A 25998-nucleotide genomic window follows, 5' to 3' on the forward strand; every position below is an offset into this window, starting at 1 on the left:
ATCTGTTTTCCATCTTTTCTATTGATATTCCCCAATTCCCTTATCTCATATCCAGGAAAATCCGAAAACGTCTTTCGACTGCCTCCTGTAAGAGGTCCCTTTTATATGCCTCAATATCATTATGGGCTGTCTATCTAGAACCACAGAATGAAAAAGTAAAAGTAAAAAAAACTAATTCATGCTGACAGTAGAAATAAAATAAGCTAACAGTTGGGAAGATATTACTACCATCTAATTCCATAACATTATCACTGCCCCAAAAAGAAACCTCTTGTCCACAGTCACTGTCTATTCTCTCTTTCCCTGGTCCATCAAAACCACTAATCTACTTTCTGTCTCTACGGATTTGCCTATTCTGGCCATTTCATATAAATGAAACCACATAATATGTTACTTTCTGTGTCTGGCTTCTTACCTTTAACATGTTTTCAAGGTTCATCCATGTTATTGAATGCATCAGTATTTCATTCTATTCCTTTGTACTGCCAAATAATAGTTCATCTGTGTATTTTCCATACTTTGTTTAACCATTCATCAATGGACATCTGTGTTGTTTCCACTTTTTGGCTATTAAGATTAATGCTGCTATTAACATTTGTATACAAGTTTTTTAAGGGACATATGTTTCATTTATTTTGGGTTATCTAGGAGTAGAACTGCTAAGTCATATGGTAACTCTATGTTTAACATTTTGAGTAACTGCCAAACTGTTTTCCAAAGTGGCTGCACCATTTTACATTCCCACCAACAGTGTATGAGGGTTGTAATTTGTCCACATCCTCAACCAACACTTGTTATCTTTCTTTTTAAATATTGCCATTCCAGTTGGTTTGAAGTGATATTCATTATGGCTTCAAAATATAATTCTTAAATGGTACAGTCTAAAAATAGTAAACAATTAAATGACTATCCACCTTAGCCAGATCAAACTACTTTTACAGAAGCTGTTGTAATTTAACCTGAACGTTAACCATCAGAAGTCTATGACTAGGTGATCATTTCTCCAGTGTTTGAATGGAGGTGCTTAACCCTCAACAAAAAATAACCAAGTGATAATATCTTGTTATAAAAGAGTTTCTGATATCTGGTTAAACAGAGCATTAATATACTTATTGCCTCTTATTATACTGAATTCGTATGTACATGTATTTTTATTCCATGTTGTTCAAAAAAAGCTTTGAAGCAACTTTTCAAAAAGGCATATATGATATAGAATTTTTTAAATAGACTTGTTTCTGACCAAATGGTATACTAGGCAACCTGAATAATCCTTCTGCAACTGAAAAATGCTAGAAAAAAAATTAATATTCCTCACTACATTGATGAACTGACAAAAGTAAGGAATATTCAGGCAGAAACCCAAGTAAAGGTAGAAATTCAGAGAAGCAACTGGAAAACTGAGGATAATGTTAACTTTGAGGATATTTGCTGGGATAGGTAAAATTTAGCTTTGGCTTCTGTAACCTTTTAGAAGCTGAGGGTTCATGAAGCAAAGCGTAAGGCTTACTATAGATATTATAAAAAGAAACTCTCCAAAAGTTAACAACAGTGTAAGAGTAAATTATAAGTAAAATAAGTAAACCAATGCCTACAGTGGTTTTCTATAGCTTAAAATCAGGATATATGAGAAAAGAGGGGAGGAAAAATTGTGTAACTCGTAAGCAAAAGCTGTCCTTCCACATATTCCAGCCAAACTTCAGACGTCCAGGCTGGTCCAGATATGTCAAGTTATTTGTTTAGTCTAAAGCAATCCTGTAGCAATAGTGTCCCTAGGCATCTGGAGAAAGCAAAAGCAAATCCTAACTGAAGGAATTCCATGGGATAGCATTCCGTGGGATAAACTGGAGCTTACAGTTAAAAATCACAAAACATACAAACGAGCAAGGCACTTAGTAAAATCAGGTAAAATCAGATCTGCAAAGATTCAAATATTGGAAATATCAGAAACAGAACATAAAACAAGTATGTTTCTTATGTTCACAGAAATAAAAGATATGAATGAAAACAAATAACTATTAACAATGAGGAAGTCTTTTTCAAAATGACTATTTGAAAAAGAATCAGATAGAAGATCAGTAAAATACTAAAAAAAAAAAGATTAAAAACTCAATGCATTAATTTTATTAATTTAATGCACTCTATACTGCCTTCTGGAGAATTTCTTTGGATATGCTTTCCACTTAGCTTTGTTCAGATCTGTGAACAAAGTGGAAGGCATATCAGAAGAAATTCTCCAGAAGGCAGTACAGAGTGACAAAGACATTAAATATGAAACAGACAATATAAAATAAAGGTTAAAAAAATGAATGACAAAGCGAAAACATAATACATATCTAATCAAAGTTCCAGAAGAAGAAGATAATGAGAATGAGGAAAGGACAGTATTTGAAGGTGGCCAGGTATTTTCTAAATTGATGATGGACATCAATCCACAGATTGAAGAAGCTAAATTAATTCTAAACAGGATAAATAAAAAGAATTCCAATATAGACACACAGAGAAATTAGAACACCAAAAACAAAGATACTATCTTAAAGGCAGCTAAAGAAAAAAAAGACAGATAACTTTCAAAGGAATGACAATTGACAGCTAACTTCTTCATAGCAACAAAGAAATCCAGAAGATGGTGGTATGATCTTCAATATACTAGAAGTCTATTGTACTACCATACTCAGTGAAAATAACTTTGAAGAACAGTTAAAAACAAAAATATGCTCAACTTCACTCATAATATGAGAAATGTAAATTAAAACCACTGAGATACCATTTCTCATCTATAATGTTGGTAAAAACTCAAAAGCTTGACAATATACTGTTGGTAAAGCTATTAGAAAATAGGCATTCTTATATGTTGCTGGTGGGAGGGCAAATGATACAACCCATACGAAACAGAATTTGGCAATATCTAACAAAACTACATATGTATTTATTTTTTGATCCAGCAATCCCACTTCCAGGACCTTAAAGATAAGCCTCCACAAATATATCTTAACAGATGCACAAGATACTCACTGCAACATTATTTGTAAAAGTAAAATACGAGAAACAAACAAAATGCTCAGCAATAAGAAACTGGTTAAAAATCTATTACACAGGCCGGGCATGGTGGCTCACGCCTATCTTTGGGAGGCCGAGGTGGGTGGATCACCTGATGTTAGGAGTTTGAGACCAGCCTAGTCAACACAGTGAAACCCTGTCTCTACTAAAAATACAAAAAATTAGCCAGGCATGGTGGCGCACACCTGAATCATAGCTACTTGGAAGGCTGAGGCAGGAGAATCCCTTGAACCCTGGGGGCGAAGGTTGCAGGCAGTGAGCCCAGATCGCACTCCAGCACTCCAGCCTGGGCGACAGAGTGAGACTCTGTCTCAAAAAAAAACAAAAAACAAAAAACTATTACACATATATGCAACAAAGTAGCATGCAAGCATAAAGAAATGAGAAAGAAGCCACCTGTAATCCCAGCACTTTGTTTGAGAGGCTGAGGTGGGCAGATCGCTTGAGCTCAGGAGTTCCAGACCATCCTGGGCATCATGGTGAAATCCCAACTCTACAAAAAACAGAAAAATTAGCTGGGCTTGGTGGTGCATGCCTGTAGTCCCAGTTACTTAGGAGGCTGAGGTGGGATAATGGCTTGAGCCCACGAGTTCAAGGATGCAGTGAGCTATGACTGTGCCACTGCATTCCAGCCTGGGTGATAAAGTGAGACTCTGTCACAAAAAGAAAAAGAAAAAAAATACATGTATGTATGTGTGTGTGTATATATATATAGATATACACACACACACACACATATAATATATATATTATATATATATATTTAGAGGAGATGGATTCAAATGCAGTAGAAGGTATTAAAATCAAATGAAACTTTTTGCTATTCTTTTTTACATGGGTTGACTTTTTATTCTGGAGACAGTAACACCAAATAGTTTGACTTTTGAACCATGAAAATTTTTACATATTCAAAAATTAAAATCAAATAAAAAAGATGGAGACTAATATTTCCAGGAATATGGAACAGATATGTTTCCCTATTCCTCCCACTAAGTACAACTAAAAATCCTAGACATTGCATATAAAACAAACAGAAAAAGACTGAAAGGTAGAGAGAAGCCTGACTAACTAGAGGCCCTGGGGCCCAAGCAACCACATGGTAGTGAGTTCTGGCGTTTTCCTGTGTGTCTTCTTCTGCTCCTAGTTGCCAGATTCTAAGCTAAAGAAGCTGTCAACCAGGAAGCACAAATGGCAGCTGACAGAAGAAGCCCTAACAAATGTCTGCTCTCTCTAGCCAAGGGACCAGAGAAGGAGCAACCTAAAATGACAAAAAAAAAAACACAAAAAAAAACTTTGAGAGAATAACTGTTCTACTCCAGCCAAACATCAGAGAAACAACAACAACAACCACAACAAACTGTGTACTTTACCCCAATCCACGCCAGTAAAGGCTGAGAGCTGGAGCGAAAGATGAACTTCCATTCTTGAAAGGCTCTAAAAAGGCACCTCAATGCTGTAGCCAGGAAGTGTCAGAAGCCTCACAGCAAGTCAGAACTCAGTGGTACCGAGGCCACCTCCACTGTGGTGGCAGGAGAGGCCTAAGGGAGAGCAAAAACTCCCACTCCCACCCAGAGATACCAAGGAGCCAGCCTCATCTCCAGGGTATCAGTGGACGGCGAGTGTGGAACGTGGATTTCTATCTCCATCTGGCAATAAGGAGGGTGCAGCCCCTTCCTCTACTAGAATGGTATCCGAAAAAAAGCCAGTAAAAACAGAAGATCTTCTTTAATTAAGATTCGGTCTCTTAATATAATGGAAAAATGTTCAGGTTTTAATTGAAAATCATTTGCCATAACAACAAACCAGGGAGAACTCAAAGTAAATGAAAAATAACAATCAACAGATGCCAATACTGAGATGACAGAGATGTAGAATGATCTGACAATAAATTTAAAGCAGCCATGAAAAAAAAAGGCTTCAGTGAGCAGCTGCAAACATCCCTGAAGCAAATGAAAATGAAGAAAGCCTCGGAAAACAAATAATCTCAGCAAAGACAACAAGAACAAAGAACTGCTGGGCGCGGTGGCTCACGCCTGTAATCCCAGCACTCTGGGAGGCAGATGGATCACCTGAGATCAGGAGTTGGAGAACTGCCTGGCCAACATGGTAAAACCCCATCTCTACTAAAAAATAATAATACAAAAATTAGCCAGAGGCTGGGAAAGACGTGGAGAAGGGATGAATAGAAGTTGGTTAATGAGTTCAAACATACATTAGATAGAAGGGATAATTTCTGATGTTCGATAGCAGAGTAGGGTGACTACAGTTAAAACAATGTATTGCACATTTAAAAATAATTAAAACAGAGAACTTGAAATGTTCCCAACCTACAGAAACGATAAATACTCAAAGTGATGAATACCCAAAATACACTGACTTGATCACACATTCTACCCATGTAACAAAATATCATATGTACCCCCCATAAATATATAAAAATATTGTGTCAATGAAAAATTAAATTGAATTTTTTAAAAGATGCACAAAGAAGACATTCAAAAATACTAGAGCTAAATCAAAGTGGAATTCAAAAAAAAGTCCAAATAAATCACATGAAGGCAGGAAAAAGAAAAGAGAAATGAAAAACAGGGAGAACAAACAAAATAAAATTTAAAATGGCAAACATAATCTACAACTTACCAACAATCACATAAATTATAAATGCCCTAAAATATCAATTAAAAGAGATTGGCAGAATGGCTTGCAAAGCAGGACAAAACATATACTGTGTACAAGAAACTTACTACAAATTTAACAGTACAGTCAGGTTGAAAATAAAAGGAAGGAAAAGATAAATCATGGGAACATTAATCAAAAGAAAGCAGGTATGGTTGTATTAATATCAAATAAGTCAACTTCAGAGAAAAGAAAATAACCAGGTACAGAGAGGGACATCAGATAATGAAAAAAGGGTCAGTTTAACAAGAAGATATTAGCAATCTTAAATTAAGTATGCATCAGACAAAAGAACTACAGATATCTGGCCGGCTGGCACAGTAACTCACACCTGTAATCCCAGCACTTTGGGAGGCCAAGGTGGGTGGATCACTTGAGGTCAGGAGTTCGAGACCAGCCTGACCAACATGGTGAAACCTCATCTCTACTAAAAATACAAAAATTAGCTGGGATGGTGGCAGACATCTGTAATTCCAGCTACACAGGAGGCTGAGGCAAGAGAACTGCTTGAACCCAGGAGGCGAAGGGTGCAGTGAGCTGAGATCGCACCACTGCACTACAGCCTGGGTGACACAGCAAGACTCCATCTCAAAAGAAAAAAAATCTGACCGGGCACGGTGGCTCACGGCTGTAATCAATCCCAGCACTTTGGGAGGCCATGGTGGTCAGATCACTTGAGGTCAAGAGTTCGAGACCAGACAGGCCAAAATGGACAAACCCCATTTCTACTAAAAACACAAAAATTAGCTGGCATGGTGGAAGGTGCCTGTAATCCCAGCTACTCAGGAGGCTAAGGCAGGAGAATCGCGTGAACCCAGGAGGTGGAGGTTGTAGTGCTGCACCACTGCACTCCAGCCTGGGTGACAGAGTGAGAGAGACTCTGTCTCAAAAAAAAAAAAAACCAAAACCTGCAAATATGCAAATATCTGTGGGTAAACTAACAGACTTAAAAGGACAAACCCACAATTTACTTGAACCCTTCTGATGTGGCTTGGCTGTGTCCCCACCTAAAGTTCATCTTGAATTCCCACATGTTGTAGGAGGGACCTGGTGGAACGTAATTGAATTATGGGGGCAGGACTTTCCCGTGCTATTCTCATGATAGTGATTAAGTCTCATAAGATCTGATGGTTATAAAAAGGGGAGTTTCCCTGCACAAGCTCTCTCTTTGCCTGCTGCCATACATATAAGACTTGACTTGCTCCTCCCTGCCTTCCGCCATGATTGTGAGGCTTCCTAGCCACATGGAACTGTAAGTCCCATTAAACCTCTTTCTTCATAAATTGCCCAGTCTCAGGTATGTCTTTATCAGCTTCATGAAAATGAACTAATACACCCTCTTTCAACAACTGACAGAACATATAGACAGAAAATAAGCCAGGATGTAGAAGAACTCAACAAAATCAATAAACAGGATCTAAAAGACATTTATACAACACTTCATCCACAGCAGCAGCATACTCATTCTTTCCACATGTCCATGACACTTGAGCCATATCCTGGGCCATAAAACAAACCTCAACAATTTCAAAATAATTAAAATCATACAAAGTAGAATCAAGCTAGAAACTAATTAACAGAAAGGTAAAAAATCTCCAAACACTTGGAATAATCTATGGTCAGAAAGGAAGTTTCAAGGGAAACCAAAAGTTACACAGAACTGAAAAAAAATGAAAATGAAACACACCAAAATTTACGATACACAGCTAAAGCAGTGCTGAAAGGAATTTTACAGCAATAAATGCATATATTAGAAAAAAAAAAAGCCTCAAATCAGTAATCTAAACTCCCATCCTCAAGAAGTTAGAAAAAGAAGCACAAAATAAACCCAAAGTGAGCAGAAAGAAGGGCATAATAAAGATGAGAGCAGAAATCAAAGACATATTAAACAGAAAAACCAACAGAAAGAAAATCAATGAAACACAAAATTGCCTCTTTTAAAAGGTCAATGAAGCTGACAAATCTCTAACAAGACAGACAAAGAATAAAGGCAAATGACACAAATTGTCAACACCAGGAATGAAACAGAGGATGTCATTACATACCATGGAGACATCAAAAGTATAAGGAACTATTATTAACAACTCTAAAAGCATAAATTTGACAACTCAAAATGTAATAAACCAATTCCTGAAAAAACGCATACTACCTACACTCATCCCTTGGTAATAATTTGAATAGCCCTATAAGAAGAAGAAAACTGAATCAGTAATTTTATTTATTAATTTATTAGATGGAGTCTTGCTCTGTCACCCAGGCAGGAGTGCAGTGGCAAGATCTTGGCTCACTGCAACCTCCACCTCCCGGGTTCAAGCAATTCTCCTGCCTCAGCCTTCCCAGTAGCTGGGATTATAGGTGTGTGCCACCACACCCTGCTAATTTTTTATATTTTTGGTAGGACAGAGTTTCAGCATGTTGGCTGGGCTGGTCTCGAACTCCTGACCTCAATGACCCACCCGCCTCAGCCTCCCAAAGTGCTGGGATTATAAGCATGAGCCACCATGTTCAGCCACCAATTCAGCCACCAGACTGAATTGATAATTTTTAAACTCAAAACACACACACACACACACACACACACACACACACACGTATCTATCCAGGCCCAGATGATTTTACTGGAGCGTTCTACCAAATGTTTGAAGAAAATTTAATATCAGTTCTATATGTTTTCATCAAGAAAATAGAAGAAGGGGAAAAACTTTCTAATTCATTGCATGAAGCTAGTATTACCAAACACCAAAACCAGATGATCAGTAAAAAAAGAAAAAACACTATAGACCAATACTTGTCATAAATATAGACATAAAAATATTTAACAAACTATTAGCAAATAGAATTCAACAATATATTAAAAGAATTACGCCTTAATTAAGTGGGGTTTATTCCATGGATGCAAGCCTGGTTCAATACCTGAAAATAAATCAATATAATCTACCATATTAACAGGTCAACAAAGAAGAATTACATGATCCTATCATTGATTTTAAAGAAGCATTTGAAAAAATTTGATACCCATTCAAGATTTTTTTAATAACCTCTCAGAAAATAGGAATAGAGGAGGAACTTCCTCAACTTGATAAAGAGCATCTACAAAAAATCTACCGCTAACATCATACTTAAAGGTGAAAGATTTGGCTGGATACAGTGGTTCACACCTGTAATCCCAACAGTCTGAGAGGCCAAGGCATGAGGATTGCTTGAGCCCAGAAATTCAAGACCAGCCTGGACAAAATAGCGAGACACTTTTTTAGTTAGCTGGACATAGTGACATATACTTATAGTTCCAGCTACCTAAGCGGCTGAGGCAGGAGGATCATTTGAGCCCAGGAGGTAGAGGCTGCAGTGAGCTATGATCACACCAGTGCACTCCAGCCTGGGTGACAGTGAGGTCCTGTGAGGGAGGGAGGGAAAGAGAAAGAGAAAGAAAGAGAGAAAAAAAGAGAGAGAGGAAGGAAGGAAGGAAGGAAAAAGAAAAGGAAGGAGGAGGAGAAAGGAAAAGAAGGAGAAGGGGGAGAGGAGGAAGGGGAGAGAGGAGGGAGGAGGAGGAAGAGAAGAGGAAGAAAGAGCAAGAAGGAAGACAATGACAATGAAAGAAAAAGTGGGAAAAAATTCAGTCTACCCAGCCGGGCGTGGTGGCTCAGCCTGTAATCCCAGCACTTTGAAAGGCCAAGCTGGGTGATCACCTGAAGTCAGGAGTTTGAGACCAGCCTGGCCAAAGTGGTCAAACGTGTCTCTACTAAAAATACAAAAATTAGCTGAGCGTGGTGGCACATGCTTGTAATCCCAGCTACTCGGGAGGGCTGAGACAGGACAATTGCTTGAAACCGGGAGGTGGAGGTTGCAGTGAGCCAAGATCGCACCACTGCACTTCAGCCTGGGCAGCAGAGCAAGACTCTGTATATTAAAAAAAAAAAAAAAATTAGTCTACCCAACTTAAAGACTTCTTATACAGCTATAGTAGGCAAGATTGTATGGTACTGGAAGAAGAAGAGACATATAGACCAGTGGGACAAAATAAAAAGCCCAGAAATAGACCCAAACAATATGATTTTTAAAACGGTACAACAGCAACTCAATGGTGGAAAGATAATCTTTTCAACAAATGGTGCTGGAGTAACTGGATTCCCATAGGCAAAGAAATGAATTGTGACCTAAGCCACATGTTACAAAAAATTACTCATATGAATCATGGAACTAAATATAAAACTTAAAACTGTAAAGCTTTTAGAAAAGAAAAATATATAAAATCTCAAGCCTGGCAAAGGGTTCTTAAAAGCATCAAAAAGCACAATCCATAAAAGGAAAAACTGATAAAATTGGATTCCATCAAAATTTAAAATTTTGTATCTCAAAAGACTCTGTTAACTAACCAGATTACATAGCGTGATCCCTCAGTATACACATTAGATTAGTTCCAGAACCCCCACCTGAGCATACTCAAGTCCCACAGCTGGCCCTCAGTATTCATGGGTTTCATATCCTAGGAATACTGTATTTTCAATCCACATTTGGTTGTAAAACCCAATTATAAGTAGACTCATACACTTCAAACCCATGTTGTTCAAGGGTCAACTATAAACTAATTATACAGTTTTTTGGCATATAAATAAAGATAGGGGAAACTGCTGCTAAGAGGATGAAAGGACAAACTACAGACAGAGAAAATATTTGCAAACCACTAGACAACCATCTAGTATCTATAACAAAGAACTCTCTTTTTGAAAAGGTCAACAAAATTGACAGACCACTAGTCAGACTAATGAAGAAGAAAAGAGAGAATCAAATAGACACAATAAAAAATGATAAAAGGGTAACACACTGATCCCACAGAAATACAAACTACCATCAGAGAATACTATAAACACGTCTATGCAAATAAACTAGAAAATCTAGAAGAAATGAATAAATTCCTCGACACATACACCCTCCTAAGTCTAAACCAGGAGGAAGTTGAATCCCTGAATAAACCAATGACAAATTCTGAATTGAGGCAGTAATTAATAGCCTATCAACCAAAAAAAAAAGCCCAGGATCAGACGGATTCACAGCTGAATTCCAGTAGAGGGACAAAGAGAAGCTTTGTACCATTTCTTCTGAAACTATTCCAAACAACAGAAAAAGAGGGACTCCTCCCTAACTCCTTTTATGAGGCCAGCATCATCCTGATACCAAAACCTGGCAGAGACACAACAAAAGAAAATTACAGGCCAATATCCCTAATGAACATTGATGCAAAAATCCTCAATAAAATACTGGCAAATCGAATCCAGCAGCACATCAAAAAGCTTATCCACCATGATCAAGTTGGCTTCATTCCTGGGATGCAAGGCTAGTTCAACACCGGAAAATCAATAAATGTAATCTATCACATAAAGAGAACCAATGACAAAAAACACATCATTATCTCAATAGACGCAGAAAAGGCCTTCAAAAAAAATAACACCCCTTCATGCTAAAAACTCTCAAGAAATTAGGTATTAATGGGACATATCTCAAAATAATAAGAGCTATTTATGACAAACCTACAGCCAACATCATACTGAATGGACAAAAGCTGGAAGCATTCCCTTTGAAAACCGGCACAAGACAAAGATGCCTTCTCTCACCACTCCTATTCAATATAGTATTGGAAGTTCTGGCGAGGGAAATCAGGCAAGAGAAAGAAATAAAGGGTACTTAAATAGAAAGAGAGGAAGTCAAATTGTCTCTGTTTGCAGGTGATATGATTTTATGGTTAGAAAACGCCATCATCTCAGCCCAAAATCTCCTTAAGCTGATAAGCAACTTCAGCAAACTCTCAGGATACAAAATCAATGTGCAAAAATCACAATCATTCTTTTACACCAATAACAGACAAACAGAAAGCCAAATCATGAGTGAACTCCCATTCCCAAATGCTACAAAGAGAATAAAATACCTAGGAATACAACTTACAAGGGATGTGAAGGACCTCTTCAAGGAGAACTACAAATCACTGCTCAAGGAAATAAAAGAGGACACAAACAAATGAAAAAAATATGCCACGCTCATGGAGAGGAAGAATCAATATTGTGAAAATGGCCATACTGCCCAAAGTAATTTATAGATTCAGTGCTATCCCCATCAAGCTACCACTGACTTTCTTCACAGAATAAGAAAAAATTATTTTAAATTTCACATGGAACAATTCAAAATAAAAAATTACTTTAAATTCCATATGAAATTTAAAGTAATTTTTTCTAATTCTGTGAAGAACAAGAGCCTGTATAACCAAGACAACCCTAAGCAAAAAGACAAGAGCCTGTATAGCCAAGATAATCCTAAGCAAAAAGAACAAAGCTAGAGGCATCATGCTACCTGACTTCAAACTATACTACAAAGCTACAGTAACCAAAACAGCATGGTACTGGTACCAAAACAGATATATCGACCAATGGACCAGAACAGAGGCTTCAGAAATAACACCACACATCTACAACCACTGATCTTTTACAAATCTGACAAAAACAAGCAATAGGGAAAGGATTCCCTATTTAATAAATGGTGCTGGGAAAACTGACTAGCCGTATACAGAAAACTATAACTGGACCCCTTCCTTACACCTTATATAAAAATTAACTCAAGATGGATTAAAGACTTAAATGTAAGACCTAAAACCATAAAAAACCCTGGAAGAAAACCTAGGCAATACCATTCAGGACATAGGCATGGGCAAAGACTTCATGACTAAAACACTGAAAGCAATAGCAACAAAAGCCAAAATTGACAAATGGGACCTAATTAAACTAAAGAGCTTCTGCACAGCAAAAGAAACTATCATCAGAGTAAACAGACAACCTACAGAATGGGAGAAAATTTTTGCAATCTATCCATCTGACAAAGAGCTAACATCCAGAATCTACAAAGAACTTAAACAAACATACAAGAAAAAAAAAAACCCCATTAAAAAGTAGGTAAAGGATATGAACAGACACTTCTCAAAAGAAGACATTTATGCCAACAAACGTATGAAAAAAAGCTCATCATCACTGGTCATTGGAGAAATGCAAATCAAAACTACAATGAGATACCATCTCATGCCAGTTAGAATGGTGATCATTAAAAAGTCAGGAAAAAAACAGATGCTGGAGAGGATGTGGAGAAACAGGAATGCTTTTACACTGTTGGTGGGAGTATAAATTAGTTAAACCATTGTGGAAGACAGTGTGGTGATTCCTCAAGGATCTAGAACAAGAAATACCATTTGACCCAGCAATCCCATTACTGGGTATATACCCAAAGAATTATAAATCATTTTACTATAAAGACACATGCACATATATGTTTATTGCAGCACTATTCACAGTAGCAAAGACTTGGAACCAACACAAATGCCCATCAATGATAGACTGGATAAAGAAAATGTGGCACATACACACCAAGGACTACTATGCAGCCATAAAAAAGGATGAGTTCATGTCCTTTGCAGGGACATGGATGAAGCTGGAAACCATCATTCTCAGCAAACTGACACAAGAACAGAAAACCAAACTCCCCATGTTCTCACTCATAAGTGGGAGTTGAACAATGAGAACACATGGACACAGGAAGGGGAACATCACATGCCGGGGCCTGTCGGTAGGTGGGGGGCTAGGGGAGGGATAGCATTAGGAGGAAAACCCTAATGTAGATGATGGGTTGATGGGTGCAGCAAACCACCATGGCACGTGTATACCTATGTAACAAACCTGCACATCTGTACATATATCTCAGAACTTAAAGTATTATAATAACAATAAATAAAAAAGAACTCTCAAAACTCAGTCTAAAAAATCCAATTAGAAAAGGATAAAAGACATGAAAGGACATTTCACTAGAGAGGATATATAAATGACAAATAAGCACATGAATATTAGCCATCAGGTGAATGCAAATTAAAACCAAAATGAGTCATCAATATACACCTGTTGTGGGCTGCATGTTGTCCCTCTCCCCAAATTCATATGTTGAAACCCTAATCCTCAATGTGGGGGGTCTTAGGAAGTGGGGCTTTTGGGAAGTAGTTCTTATAGGTCTTGAGAGTAGAACCCTCATGAATGGGACTAGAGCCCTTATAAAAAAAGACCTCAGGGCCAGGTGTGGTGGCTCACGCCTGTAATCCCAGCACTTTGGGAAGCACAGGTGGGCAGATCACTTGAGTCTAGGAGTTTGAGACCAGCCTGGCCATCACTGCGAAACCCTGTCTCTACTAAATAAATAAATACAAAAATTGGCCAGACCTGGTGGCCCACATCTGGAATCCCAGTTACCTGGAAGGCCGAGGCAGGAGAACTGCTTGAACCCAGGAGGCAAAGGCTGCAGTGGGCAGAGATTGTGCCACTGCACTCCAGTCTGGGAGAGAGGGTGCAACAAAAAACAAACAAACAAACAAAAAACAAGAAGTGCTCTATCCCTCTGTCCACCAAGTGAGGACATGATGAGAAATCAGCAATCTAGAACCCAGAAGAACACAACGATGTTGGCACCTGTATCTCAGTCTTCCAGCCTCTAGAACTGTGAGAAATAAACTTCTGTTGCTTATAAGCCACCCAGTCTCTGGTAGTTGGTTACAGCGCCTGAACTCACTAAGACAAAAGCTATCAGAATGCCTAAAATTAAAACAGTGACAACACCAAATGCCAGTAAGCATGTGGTGAAGAAGCTAGACCAGTCATGCATTACTAGTGGTAATGTAAAATGAAGCAGACCCTCTGGAAAACAGTTTGGCAGTTTCTTTAAAAAACTAAACAAGTAACTACCATACAGCCTAGCATCTGTACTCTTGAACATTTATACCAGAGAAATGAAGACTATGTTCAAGCAGAAAACTGTACACAAATGTTTATAGCAGCTTTATCTGTAATAACTAAAAACTGAAAACAATTTAGATGTCCTTCAATAGGTGAAAAGTTTAAGAAACTGTGGTGCATGTACACCATGGAATATTACTCAGCGATAAAAAGGAACAAACTACTAATATATCCAACAACCTGGATGGATCTCCAGAGTCTTACGTTGAATTAAAAAAAGCCAATCACAAAAGGTTACATACTTTGTTTCCACTTATATAACATTCTGGGAATAAAATTATAGAAATGAAGAATAGTTTAGTAAGTACTATATTCGAAATCAGGGTTTTACTGACAAGGGCGGTACAAGTATGCGGTGGGGAAACGCAAAGGATATACACACACAAAGTCCTGAATACAATAATCTCCTAGTAAAAATAAGCAGACTCAAAACCCAAATAATGGTTTCCATACCATTTCTCATACCACTTCTAAGGAACTCAGCTTCCTTAGAAAAATGATTTCCAATCTGGGGCAGGGAAATTATTAGGTAAGCCTGGGATATCTTATGCCAGAAAACTGGGAAATGCTCAAAAAAACAGTTGATATATATTAAAAAGACAGAAACTGGCTTGCAGGCGTTCTCACTGGCCAAGTTTAAAGACAATTTGAACATTAAAAAGAATTATAATACTTGATTATAATGCGCTGAAAAAAAAAGAATCAACTTGGCTGGGCACAGTGTCTCATGCCTGTAATCCCAGCACTTTGGGAGGCCAAGGAGGGCATCGCTTGAGCTAACAAGTTCAAGAGCAGCCTGGACAACACAGTGAAAGCCCATCTCCACAAAAATACAAAAAATTAGCCAGGCAGCCAGGCGCAGTGGCTTACACTTGTAATCCTAGCACTTTGGGAGACCAAGGTGGGAGGATCACAAGGTCAGGAGTTTGAAACCGGCCTAACCAACATAGTGAAATCCGTCTCTACTAAAAATACAAAAAATTAGCCAGGCATGGTGGCACGCGTCTGTAGTCCCAGCTACTTGCAAGGCTCAGGCAGGAGAATTGCTTGAACCTGGGAGGTGGAGGTTGTGGTGAGCCAAAATCATGCCACTGCACTCCAGTCTGGGCAATAGTGTGACTGTCTCAAAAAAAAAAAAAAAATTAGCCAGGCATGGTGGCATGCTCCTGTGGTCCCAGCTACTTGGAGGCTGAGGTGGAAGGACTGCTTGAGCCTGGGAGGCGGAGGCTGCGGTGAGGTGACATCACGCACTGCACTCCAACCCAGCTGACACAGTGAAATCTGGTCTCAAAAAAAAAAAAAAAAAAAGAATCAATTTGTCCATAGTAACAGGAGATGGGGTGCAGTAAGCAAAACTCTTCATTATAAAAGATGTCATCAAATGGTAGAAGGAATGACAAAATTTGAAAATCACGGTTTGGCAACCACCAAGGTAATAAGTGATGCATGCAAGGGCCTTCAGTCAATACTAACCACTGGGTAACGTTTGCTAGGGAACAGACTATTCCCTCAGCATCAAAGTATCACCCCACAGACTACTTATTAAAAACAAAAGGGAAAAAAAGCCAAAGGCTTCTTTATAATGGAAAGATGTGGCAGCTGCCACCTTAGCCTTGGTAGAACAAGACACATTATATGTTTTCTCATGTGATGCTGTGAGAAGGGCACAATATCACCCATGTAAAAACATGAAAAAAATGTTTAAGTCTAATCATGATGAAGCAATCAGGCAAACTCAGAATATAGGACCTTCCACAGACAGTTAACTTGGACTCTTCAAAAAATTTAAGTCATCAAAAAAAGTGTGATTGGTTTAGATGATTAAAAGAGGCTAAAGTTACACAACAACGAAATGCAATATATGAATCCTGATTGAACCCTGGATGTTTTCAAAAGTCATTTTCTTTACAATTAAGAAAACTACGATAGATTGAATTACTGTTAAATACCTTAGGTGTGAGTATAGTATTGCAGTTATATAGAAAATTGTCCTAATTCTTAAGACAGGCATACTGATATATTTCTTTTTTTTTTTTGTCATACTGATGTATTTTGGTATAAAGTGTCATGATGTTTGCAACTTACTTCTAAATGTTTTGCGGGGGAAGTGACAGAGAGCGAGAGAGTGTACAGTCAGAAAAAGGGAAAGATAGAGCAAATGAGTCCAACAGACAGAATTTTCCATGAAATACCAAATTGTTATATTCTTAGTGCTTTTATTTCACTAAAGATCTATTAAAATGAGATAAAGATATACAGAAGTACATACATATTACACCAAAACATCCAGTTTTAAATGGACAAATAAGCACTGGAGAAGTTAAATCATTTGTCCTGAATGAACTACTTGGGAGGCATTGTACAGACACAGCTGGAGGGTGTTCGTATTACACATTGTTGGCACTCCAGATATTACACATTTTTGGCAGTATGCCTACAAAATACTCTTAAAATACCAGAAAATTCAAGAATAAGAGAAAAGCAAAGGAAAAATCCTGCAAATTTGAGTAAAAACAACTTGCAAAGACTACAATTAGGTTTACTGACCCAGCATTCTAGCAACCAGGACTCCTCTATTAACTAGCGCTTTTGCCATTTTTTCAGTACACACTGATGAGACTTCTAAATACCAAAGCTGAATATGTTCAGTTTCACTTTAACACAGGATAAGCTCTGTAATATTTGAATCCTTTGAAACTTGTTAACCCATGTTTGATATATATGATAGCTCTCTATTATTTGGTATATTTGATTAACCAGAGCTGTCCATTGCTTAACAATGGAAGAAAACAGGATGAAGCTGGGGAGTAAGAATTGGAGCAAAACATAAGATTTCATGGTAAAAAAGCAGACAATCATCACATAAGAACTATTAAAAAACAGAACTTTCCACAATGAGAATAAAAAAAATTTATAAATGTAATATTCAAAACATATATTTTTATTTTTTGTTGTTTTCCAGTGTTTAATTGAACAAATCAGTAAAGTCACAGAGTGGATTCCAGATTAACCAGGACATTTGAGGAAGGGGAAAACAACTGTGGACTTTGACAATCACAACACTATGAAGCTGGCACTATTATCCCCACATTAACGATACGAAAACTGAAAGACAGGTTAAGTAACTCCCCAAACCATGTAACTATTAAGTAGGCAGAGCCCATTCAAACACAAAGTCTGACTCCAGTACCTGCCATCAGGACATCTACATTACCTAGTATTTCCACTGCTTTTTGCTTTTTATGGAGGAGGGGCTGATCCTTCCCTTTACTGAATACTTGCACTAAGTACTTTGCTTGTAATATATCATTTGTTTGTTTATTTATTTATTTTTGAGACAGTCTCACTCTGTCACCCAGGCTGGAGTGCAGTGGTGCAATCTCAACTCACTGCAACCTCCACCTCCCAGGTTCAAGCAATTCTTGTCCCTGAGCCTCCCAAGTTTACGAGCATGTGCCACCACGACTGGCTAATTTTTCTTTTTTTTTTTTGCCACATTGGCCAGGCTGGTCTCCAACTCCTGACCTCAGGTGATCCACCCGCCTTGGCCTACCAAAGTGCTGGGATTACAGGCATGAGCTACTGCACCCAGCCACAATATGTCATTTAATCTTGACAACAACTCTGTGAGGTAGAATTTTTTTGTTTTAAGAGATGGGGGATCTCACGATGTTGCTCCTGGGCCAAGGCGGTCCCAGGTAACTGGGAGTATAGGCATCCACCACAGTGCTTGGATGAAATAGAATTTTTATTCCTATTTTTAAGAAGAGTACACTGAAGCTGCAGGAAGTTTAGTAAACTATCCAAACTCGTCCTGCAAACAGTAAGACTTAAGAGTCCAAACACAGGCGTGTCTGACTCCTGACTCCGCAGCCCTTGCTCGTTGTTGGACTGTACTGTCTTCCACATTCTATATACATACGATTCCTTGTTTTTTTTAAGAAAACAAATCCACTAGACAACTTTTGGTTGCCGAAGGCACGTGTTCCTATATTGATTTGGAACTAATAACACAATTTCTCTGGAAACATTCTTTCCTATAATTAATGAGATCTATAACATGAGAGAGCAAATTCGGATGAAGTGAGGACTTTGTAACGTGGGAAATTCTCAGAAAGGCCCTCAAAAGCCATGTGGTTTAAATCTCTAATTCAACAGGCTTGGAAGCCAGTAATAATTAATGGTATGTATGCAAATCTAAAAAACGGGCTTGTGCCAGGTAGAGATTAGTTGAGGATACGACATGACTGAAACTTCATATCATACAAATAATAAATTTGATATGAATAAATGCGCCTAGTCTTTTTGTCTTTTTTAAATTTTACTTTATTCAAATACGATATTAAATTTTTTTAAATTTATATTAAATGTTTTTTAAAAGCATGGTTTTATAGAGTTCACAACCATTCCAAAAATATTCATACTGCATACAATTGCCTTTCTCTTAAAATCAGAAAGCATTCTCCACCTGCTGGTTCCAAAAGGAATTTAAAACAGCTGAAATCATCCTCACTATACCTTCAGTGGAACCAAGAAACCCACAGCCCTGGTTGCCAGCTGATTTGTAAGATTTTGATACACATTTGCCACAGGCAGCTGGGGTACTACATGTGACCTTGGTCAAATTTCCTAATCTTAAAAAATGAGGACAGTAACGGTACCTATTTTCACAAGATTGTTGTGTCGTTTAAATGAACAAACACATGCAAAGAGATTACAAAAAGCTATGTGCCCGAATATAGCCATGATGTGTGTTATTTGTTATTGCTGAAGTTTATGTGCATCCATGACTGAAGCACCAGCTACGCAGAAGGACACCTCTCAGCTTTCTCTCTGGAAGAGCTATGAAGAAACTCAGAACTTCACCTCCTCACACCTCTCCTCTTAAATTAAATCTGTATCTTCTTCCTTCAACCACTAGGCAAGGTTAGAACCCTCATTCCTAAAACAACTTTAGTTGACTTTTCCAACCAAACTACCATTCCCTATTTTTTTGTTGTTGTTGCCAGTTTCCATTGTCAAACTTCTTAAACACATTTTCTGTAGCTACTGTTATTGATATGATTCAGATGTACTTTAGGAAAACCAGCTGGCATTTTCCCATGGAAGTCAGAACTTGATTTTGTGAGTTTTCCTAGAACTGTGTAAAAGTAGGAAAACAGAACAAATAGAATAACACAAAACCACAACGCTAATTTACTAATAAAAAGAAGCATATTTGCCCCAAGGTCCTGACAGTTGAACCCTCTAATCAGCTCCTTCTCTTCCTACAGCAAATCTATAAATAGAAAGCCAAATGTATAACCAAACATTTGCTGGAAAAACGCAGCCATAAGGACCAGAGATATTCAACTCTCTAGGCAGCATGCTACCTTCTCTGAACAGTCTTAAAAAACACTCCCAAATTCTGCCTCTCCAACTCCCATTTTTCTCTATTTCTATGCTGCCCATCTACCTTTTGCTGTGACAGTCTTTCTTTAGATATGCTAATATCATCTATTAGACTGCATCAAGTCCCACTCTTCCTGCTTTCAATCTGAAACAGACAATCTTTTAAGATGTCTTCTACAGAAAACTGAGCTCATCCATCATGTGATTTTCTTAAGCCAACTTTTGAGTTTTGCTGGTAGCACCTACATCATACCACATCCACCCACTCAGCCTCACCTGTCACCTTCAAATCACTTTCTCTTCCTTAACCCTTAACTTGAATGTCATTTCCTATCACATACAGTGACCTCTTTACAGTTCTCATTCTTCTGGATTTAACTACTGCAACTGATACAACTTGCCACCCAGTTCTTAAAAACTTTCCCATCATTGGCTTTAATGGAACTGAGCTCTGTTGGTTCTGCTCATTAATTTTAAATTGCTCTACAGTGCAACGATGGTTAAGAGTCCAGGTGTAGAACTGAACAGACCTAGATCCGAATCCAGGCTCTCTATTCCTTACTATGTGCCCATGGAAAAGTTCTAAGCCTTTTTCCTCAACTGTGAAATGGACATAATTACATAATTGGCTATTAAGTGCTCAGCATAATAAGCTTATTCTGGCACAAAGTAATCACTCAGTAAATATTAACAATTATGTCTGTGTCCTAATTCTTAGCTCCTAACACTCTGTTCTGTTTTTGCCTGGAAGAGCCTCAAACAGCTTTGACTAATGCTTCAATTAAGTATATTCCTGAAGTCACTGTTGCAAGACTAAACCTTTCACCCTCTTCTCCATAGTAATGAAAATCACTATTTGTGAATTTACCAATATCTAATAATTAGCCTGCTGAAAACTGGTTTCATCTTCATACTCTTTCTTAGAACAGTAATTTCCCTTGGCTTCTGCCATACCGTGTTTTCCAGATTTTTCTTCTCTAGCCATCTCTTCTTAGACTCCTCTGCCAGCTTATCCTCTTGTACCCAGACTCTGATGTCCTAAAAGAAAACACTCTGGTGTTCTAAAGGGAAAGCTTAATGGTTTTCTTTACTTCTTATGCTAGTCTCTCCCCTGGTGCCCATGCTTCATCACTGCTACAACTGCAACCTGTAAGTAAGTAAACTACTTCCTATTTCTAGCCCAGACCTCTCCTCTGAGTTCTACACCCCTATATCTAACTGCCTACTAACATCACCCTGTAAGGACAAAGGAAGCTTAAACTCAATAGATCCAAAACTAGATTCATGACCTTCCTCCAATCCTAGTCACCCAGTATTTTACCGTTGTTAGTGAACGGCACCACCATCCACAGCTGCATAAAGCAGAATTTTAGAAGTTAACCTTAATGATCTTCCTCTCCGTCCCCGACCAAATCTCTTTCACCTGAAATATCTCTCAATACACTGACTTATCTCCACCTCCACCAACCTAATTTCTTATTCTAAGTATTCTAAGTAGCCACAAAATTCTACTTTACAATACCTATATGATTTCTTTCCCATCCCTCTTCTCTAACCAAGCCATGTATTTTTTTCTCTCTCAAAATACCTCTTGAAAACCTTCACTCACTAATTCAACCCAATATCACTCCTTACTGAAAAAAATTAATTCATAGTCATGGTTTATTCAGCTTAATAATCTATCTTTGACAGTGACACCAACAGAACATATGATGCTTTCCTCCCAGACAACATCCTCAAAAATGTGCCATTATCCAAATACACTAGTCATTTCCTTTAATAATGCATCAAGCACTGAAGCTGTGAATATATACATGATACATGCTTTACATCTTTTATAAACATGTACATATTTTTAAGCCTTTTCTATAAGTTTATACATTTCACAAGATTAAAATCAACCACATAAAACTGAACTTCCTTTGTTCTGAATCTACCTTTTTTAAGCATTAGGATAATCCTCTCATTTTAGTATTCTCAGATTTGGCAAACAAACTGATAGTTTTCTCACCTCAATCATTTGTGATTTTAAAGGATCTACAAAAGTAAATATAGTATGGGTCGGGCGTGGTGGCTCACGCCTGTAATCCCAGCACTTTGGGAGGCCGAGGTGAGGGAGGGAACACCTGAGGTCAGTAGATCGAGATCAGCGTGGCCAACATGGTGAAACCCTGTCTCTACTAAAAATACAAAATTAGCCAGGAATGGTAGCACATGCCTGTAATCCCAGCTACTTGGGAAGCTGAGGGAGGAGAATCGCTTGAACCTGAGAGGTGGAGTGAGCCAAGATCACGCCATTGCACTCCAGCCTGGGCAACAAGAGCGAAACTCCATCTCAAAAAAAAAAAAAAAAAGTAAATACCTATGATTATGTCCTTACACTCTGCATATCAGGTCCATAATGGCCCATATGGGGTCCAGTATGAACCAGCTGTATTCATATTTGTATTCTGAGTTTCCATAACAATGTCTCATAAAGAGAAGGTGCTCAATACGTGTTTAACAGAATTAAAGGAATTAGGCCTAGGACTGATACTGTAAACTTCACGAATACCAAAATAAAAAGAGAGAGCGAGAACTTCTGAAATATGTTAACTCTGCTATTTTGGGCTAAAAAGGGTAGAGAGAATGAATGGCCAGTATAACTGAGGAGACTGTAACAGAGCACCTAGCTGCTTTAAATGTAGTCAAGCTTTTCGTGAATGAGATCACTGAGCTGCTGCCAGTGGAGGAATTGTGGAAACCGGAGGACTGCCAAAGACTGGAAAAGAACAAATAACTGTAGGTCTGATTTTCTAAAAAACAGAAACAACTGCCAACGACAGTCCAGTATACTTGACGTCAATCCTTTTCTAAATTCAGATTATTTATTTAAAAACAGTTTCTAACCATTTAGAAAAGAAAATGGTAACCATTTGTGAAATCAACCTGAGTTTTACCAGATTAATCTAATTTCTTCTTTTTTTTTTTAATAAGTGTATGTATAGATAGGTCACAAATCAAAAAGAGGCAGTAAAAACATGTGTTGGTAGGATTTCAACAAAGTATTTGACCAGGTTTCCATTACACCCATATACAAGATAAACAGAAGATGGATAACAGTGCAACTAGGTGGATAGGTAATTGTTTCAAGGGTCCTAACAAGTGCTCATTAATGAACTGCTATCAACCTGAAGGACAGTTCTACCAGCAAGCTTCAGGACTCTATCTGTGGCTTTCTCTTGTTCAACAATTTTATCAATAACTTTAATGAAGATGCACTGTAGTACTGTTGGTATCCAATATGTCGATGACATGAACCTAGGAGACAGCTTATAAATATATTAAGAAAAAGCCAGGATCTAAAAACATATAGAAAAAAATAAAGCTAATTCTAATAAAATGAAATTTAATAGAAAAAGATATCTAAGGGGTTAGTACCTGTGTCCAAAAATATATATGTAACTGTGAGATGGGCAAACAGTGGCTTGTCACAAATGTTTAAAAAAAAACAGCTCAATGTCTTTGATGTTTTATTAGTTCAATCTGACAGCAGCAAGCTCAGTGTGTGATGAGGATATCAGAAAAGCTAATGTGATGCTGGCTGCAGCAGTAGGAGTATCTCGAACATGGGAGGTAATGGTCTTGTTCAACTTTAGACTGCTGAGACCACAACTGGAATACTGTCTGCCTTTCTAGGGGCCACAGTCTTCAAAGGATCAAAACCACCTTGGCACATGTTCCGAAGATGCTTAGGAGCCTGGATACTATTCCATAAAAGGAAAGGCAGAAGGGACTGGAAATGTATAAATAGGACAAAGCAATGCCTTAAGAGAAAGATATGATCACTATCTTCATTCAGTCATTCAAGGAACATTATTGTCAAACCTATTTCAGGAAAGACATTGTGAGGATGGCCAGGGATGCAGAGAGAAGACAGTCCAAATGTGTGAGAAATTCCTATGTGTATTCAGATATGTATATATGAAGAGTTGAAACAACCATGATCTAAAAAAGGATTCGATTGTTCTATACGATTTCATAAGGCAGAAATAGGAGCAGAAGAAAGAAGTTAGAAAGTAACTAATTTCAGCTCCATATAAGGAAGAGTATTTTAAGAGTCAAGGCTAATGAAGGGAGAAGCTGTCTGAGAAGACTGCCAGGTTCCCATCAGTAACGGTGTACTTAGAGAAGACACTCTCAAAATAAGACAGACAGTAACCTGGACTATCTTGAATATTCCTCACATTCTACACGACGATTTTATGCTTTCCCATGAAATGAATGAAAGTCCAGATTCTTTCTACTTGGGCATTTCAGCATCACAGGTTTCCTAGAGTTGCTACTTCCAACTCGGTACCCTGTCCCACTCCGAAGCAATGCTTTATATTAATAAACGAGAACAGATCTGAGCACAATAGAAATAATGAGAAATAGGAAGACACTGACCCATCAGCAGATGAACACCAAAAATCAATCCCGTTCCATGTGCCTGGAATTTGTAAATTTCTATCCTTTAACTCATAAATTCGATTTAAATATCCATTTATGTTCTATTACTGTAAATAAGGGCTTGTGAGATACTGCATTCCTATTGTCAGCTATTTTTTTCTACTCAACAAAGAAAAAAATCATTTTAACTTAAGATCACTTGGAAAATGTCCTAAATAAGCACTCCAGCACCCTCCATTATAAATTTATGTGGAAACTAACTTCAGCATATATTTCTTAAAAGGAATGATTCATCCGATATACTCGTCCAAATACTATTAGCTAATCAAATTGTGAAATTCTAATTAAATGGCTACTTAAGTTTAATCTATTTAAAAATCACAGGAAGGAGAATAAACACAGAGAAAAGGTTTAGACCATGTGGTTCTGGCTTTTATAAACTGGTTTAAGATTATCAAGCTTACTTTTATTCATTTCATTTTGTAATTCTGTGTCATTTATTGGCTTTAGATGCTACATCTGGGGATTTAAGGAGCTCGACCTTCCACACTGTTAATATTAACTTCTTGGAAGCAAACCTTCCCACATTAGCGCTTTTTCTCCATTTGTGTACAATAAATGGGAAACAATTGGATTTCCAAGGGCTCTTTCTTTTAAATAGCAGCCCAGGAAGACAAAAGTGAGCAAGAAGAAGAGGAGCATCTTTAACCAGCAGCCTTGAAAAATAAGCTTCCCCTACGGCTGTCTGCTGACTCCCCATTTCTCAACACACTGCCTGGACGCTTTGGTCAAAAAACAAAACAAAACAAAACAAAAGAAAACAAAACACAGAAAGAAAAAGAAAAAAACCAGATTCCCGCTTCCCTGGGGCAGGAAGCTCCCTTTTGTAGAAGTAGCTAAAGAAAGAGGCGCCCCACGGGATTTCATCTCGTCGCCAAGGCAGCGCCAACCCCAGCCGTCCGGCGCGAGGGAAGCTCCGGCTGGCCCCGAGCCCAGGGCGGCCCCAGCCTGCGGCAGAGCAGCCCCGGCCGAGCCCGAAGCCCCCGCGGCCGCACAGTCCCGGCAGCGACCCCGGACGGCCCGGCGGGCGACCCCCCACCCCGACCGCGGCGGAAGGCGGGAAGACGCGGCTCGACTTACAGTGACACCATCCTAGGTGACAGCACCAGTGCAGCTTGAAGCACTTGCCATGGCTGTGCGTGGCACAGATGGACAGCCCGTCGCACGGCTGGAAGTCGGGTCTGCGGGCGGCGCAACTCCGCGCCAGGGCCTGAGCCTCGTCTAGTTTCTCGCTCTTCCAACCCCGCTCGGGCGCCGGCGAGGCCGCCGCACTCATTTCCTCTCCCTCCGCGCGAAGCCGACACCGGCAGCCCGGGAGAAGCGACGTCTGGGCGGGCAGGAAGCCGAGTCGGGTGCAGACGCGGGAGGGCGCGGCGCGGGCCGGGAGTCACGCTAGCGCGCGGCGGCGGCGGCGGCGGCGGCGGCGGCGGCGGCGGCGGCGCGGCGGTCCCAGGCTCGAGGAGGAGCCGCCCCGGGCGTTGCGACCGGGGCCGGGCCTGCCGCCTCCTCCCCTCCCTCCCTCCGCCGCGGCGCGCGCCGCGCCACACGCGCACACGCACGCGCACAGGCGCGC

The 25998-nt window shown here is 39.0% G+C and overlaps 1 protein-coding gene across 1 annotated transcript in view; it reads right to left on the reverse strand.

Annotated features, from left to right (window-relative positions):
* Positions 1-25701, reverse strand: part of CUNH3orf70 (chromosome unknown C3orf70 homolog) — a 75016-nt gene extending 49315 nt beyond the window's left edge. Inside the window, exon 1 of the mRNA XM_021674470.2 lies at positions 25506-25701. Coding sequence (XP_021530145.1) covers positions 25506-25701 — 196 coding nt within the window. The remainder of the gene's footprint in view (positions 1-25505) is intronic.
* Between the last annotated feature and the right edge of the window lie 297 nt (positions 25702-25998).

The sequence above is a fragment of the Aotus nancymaae genome, unplaced genomic scaffold, assembly GCF_030222135.1.
Source record: "Aotus nancymaae isolate 86718 unplaced genomic scaffold, 86718_ANA_hifiasm-v0.15.2.pri h1tg000067l, whole genome shotgun sequence".
Lineage (NCBI taxonomy): Eukaryota > Metazoa > Chordata > Mammalia > Primates > Aotidae > Aotus > Aotus nancymaae.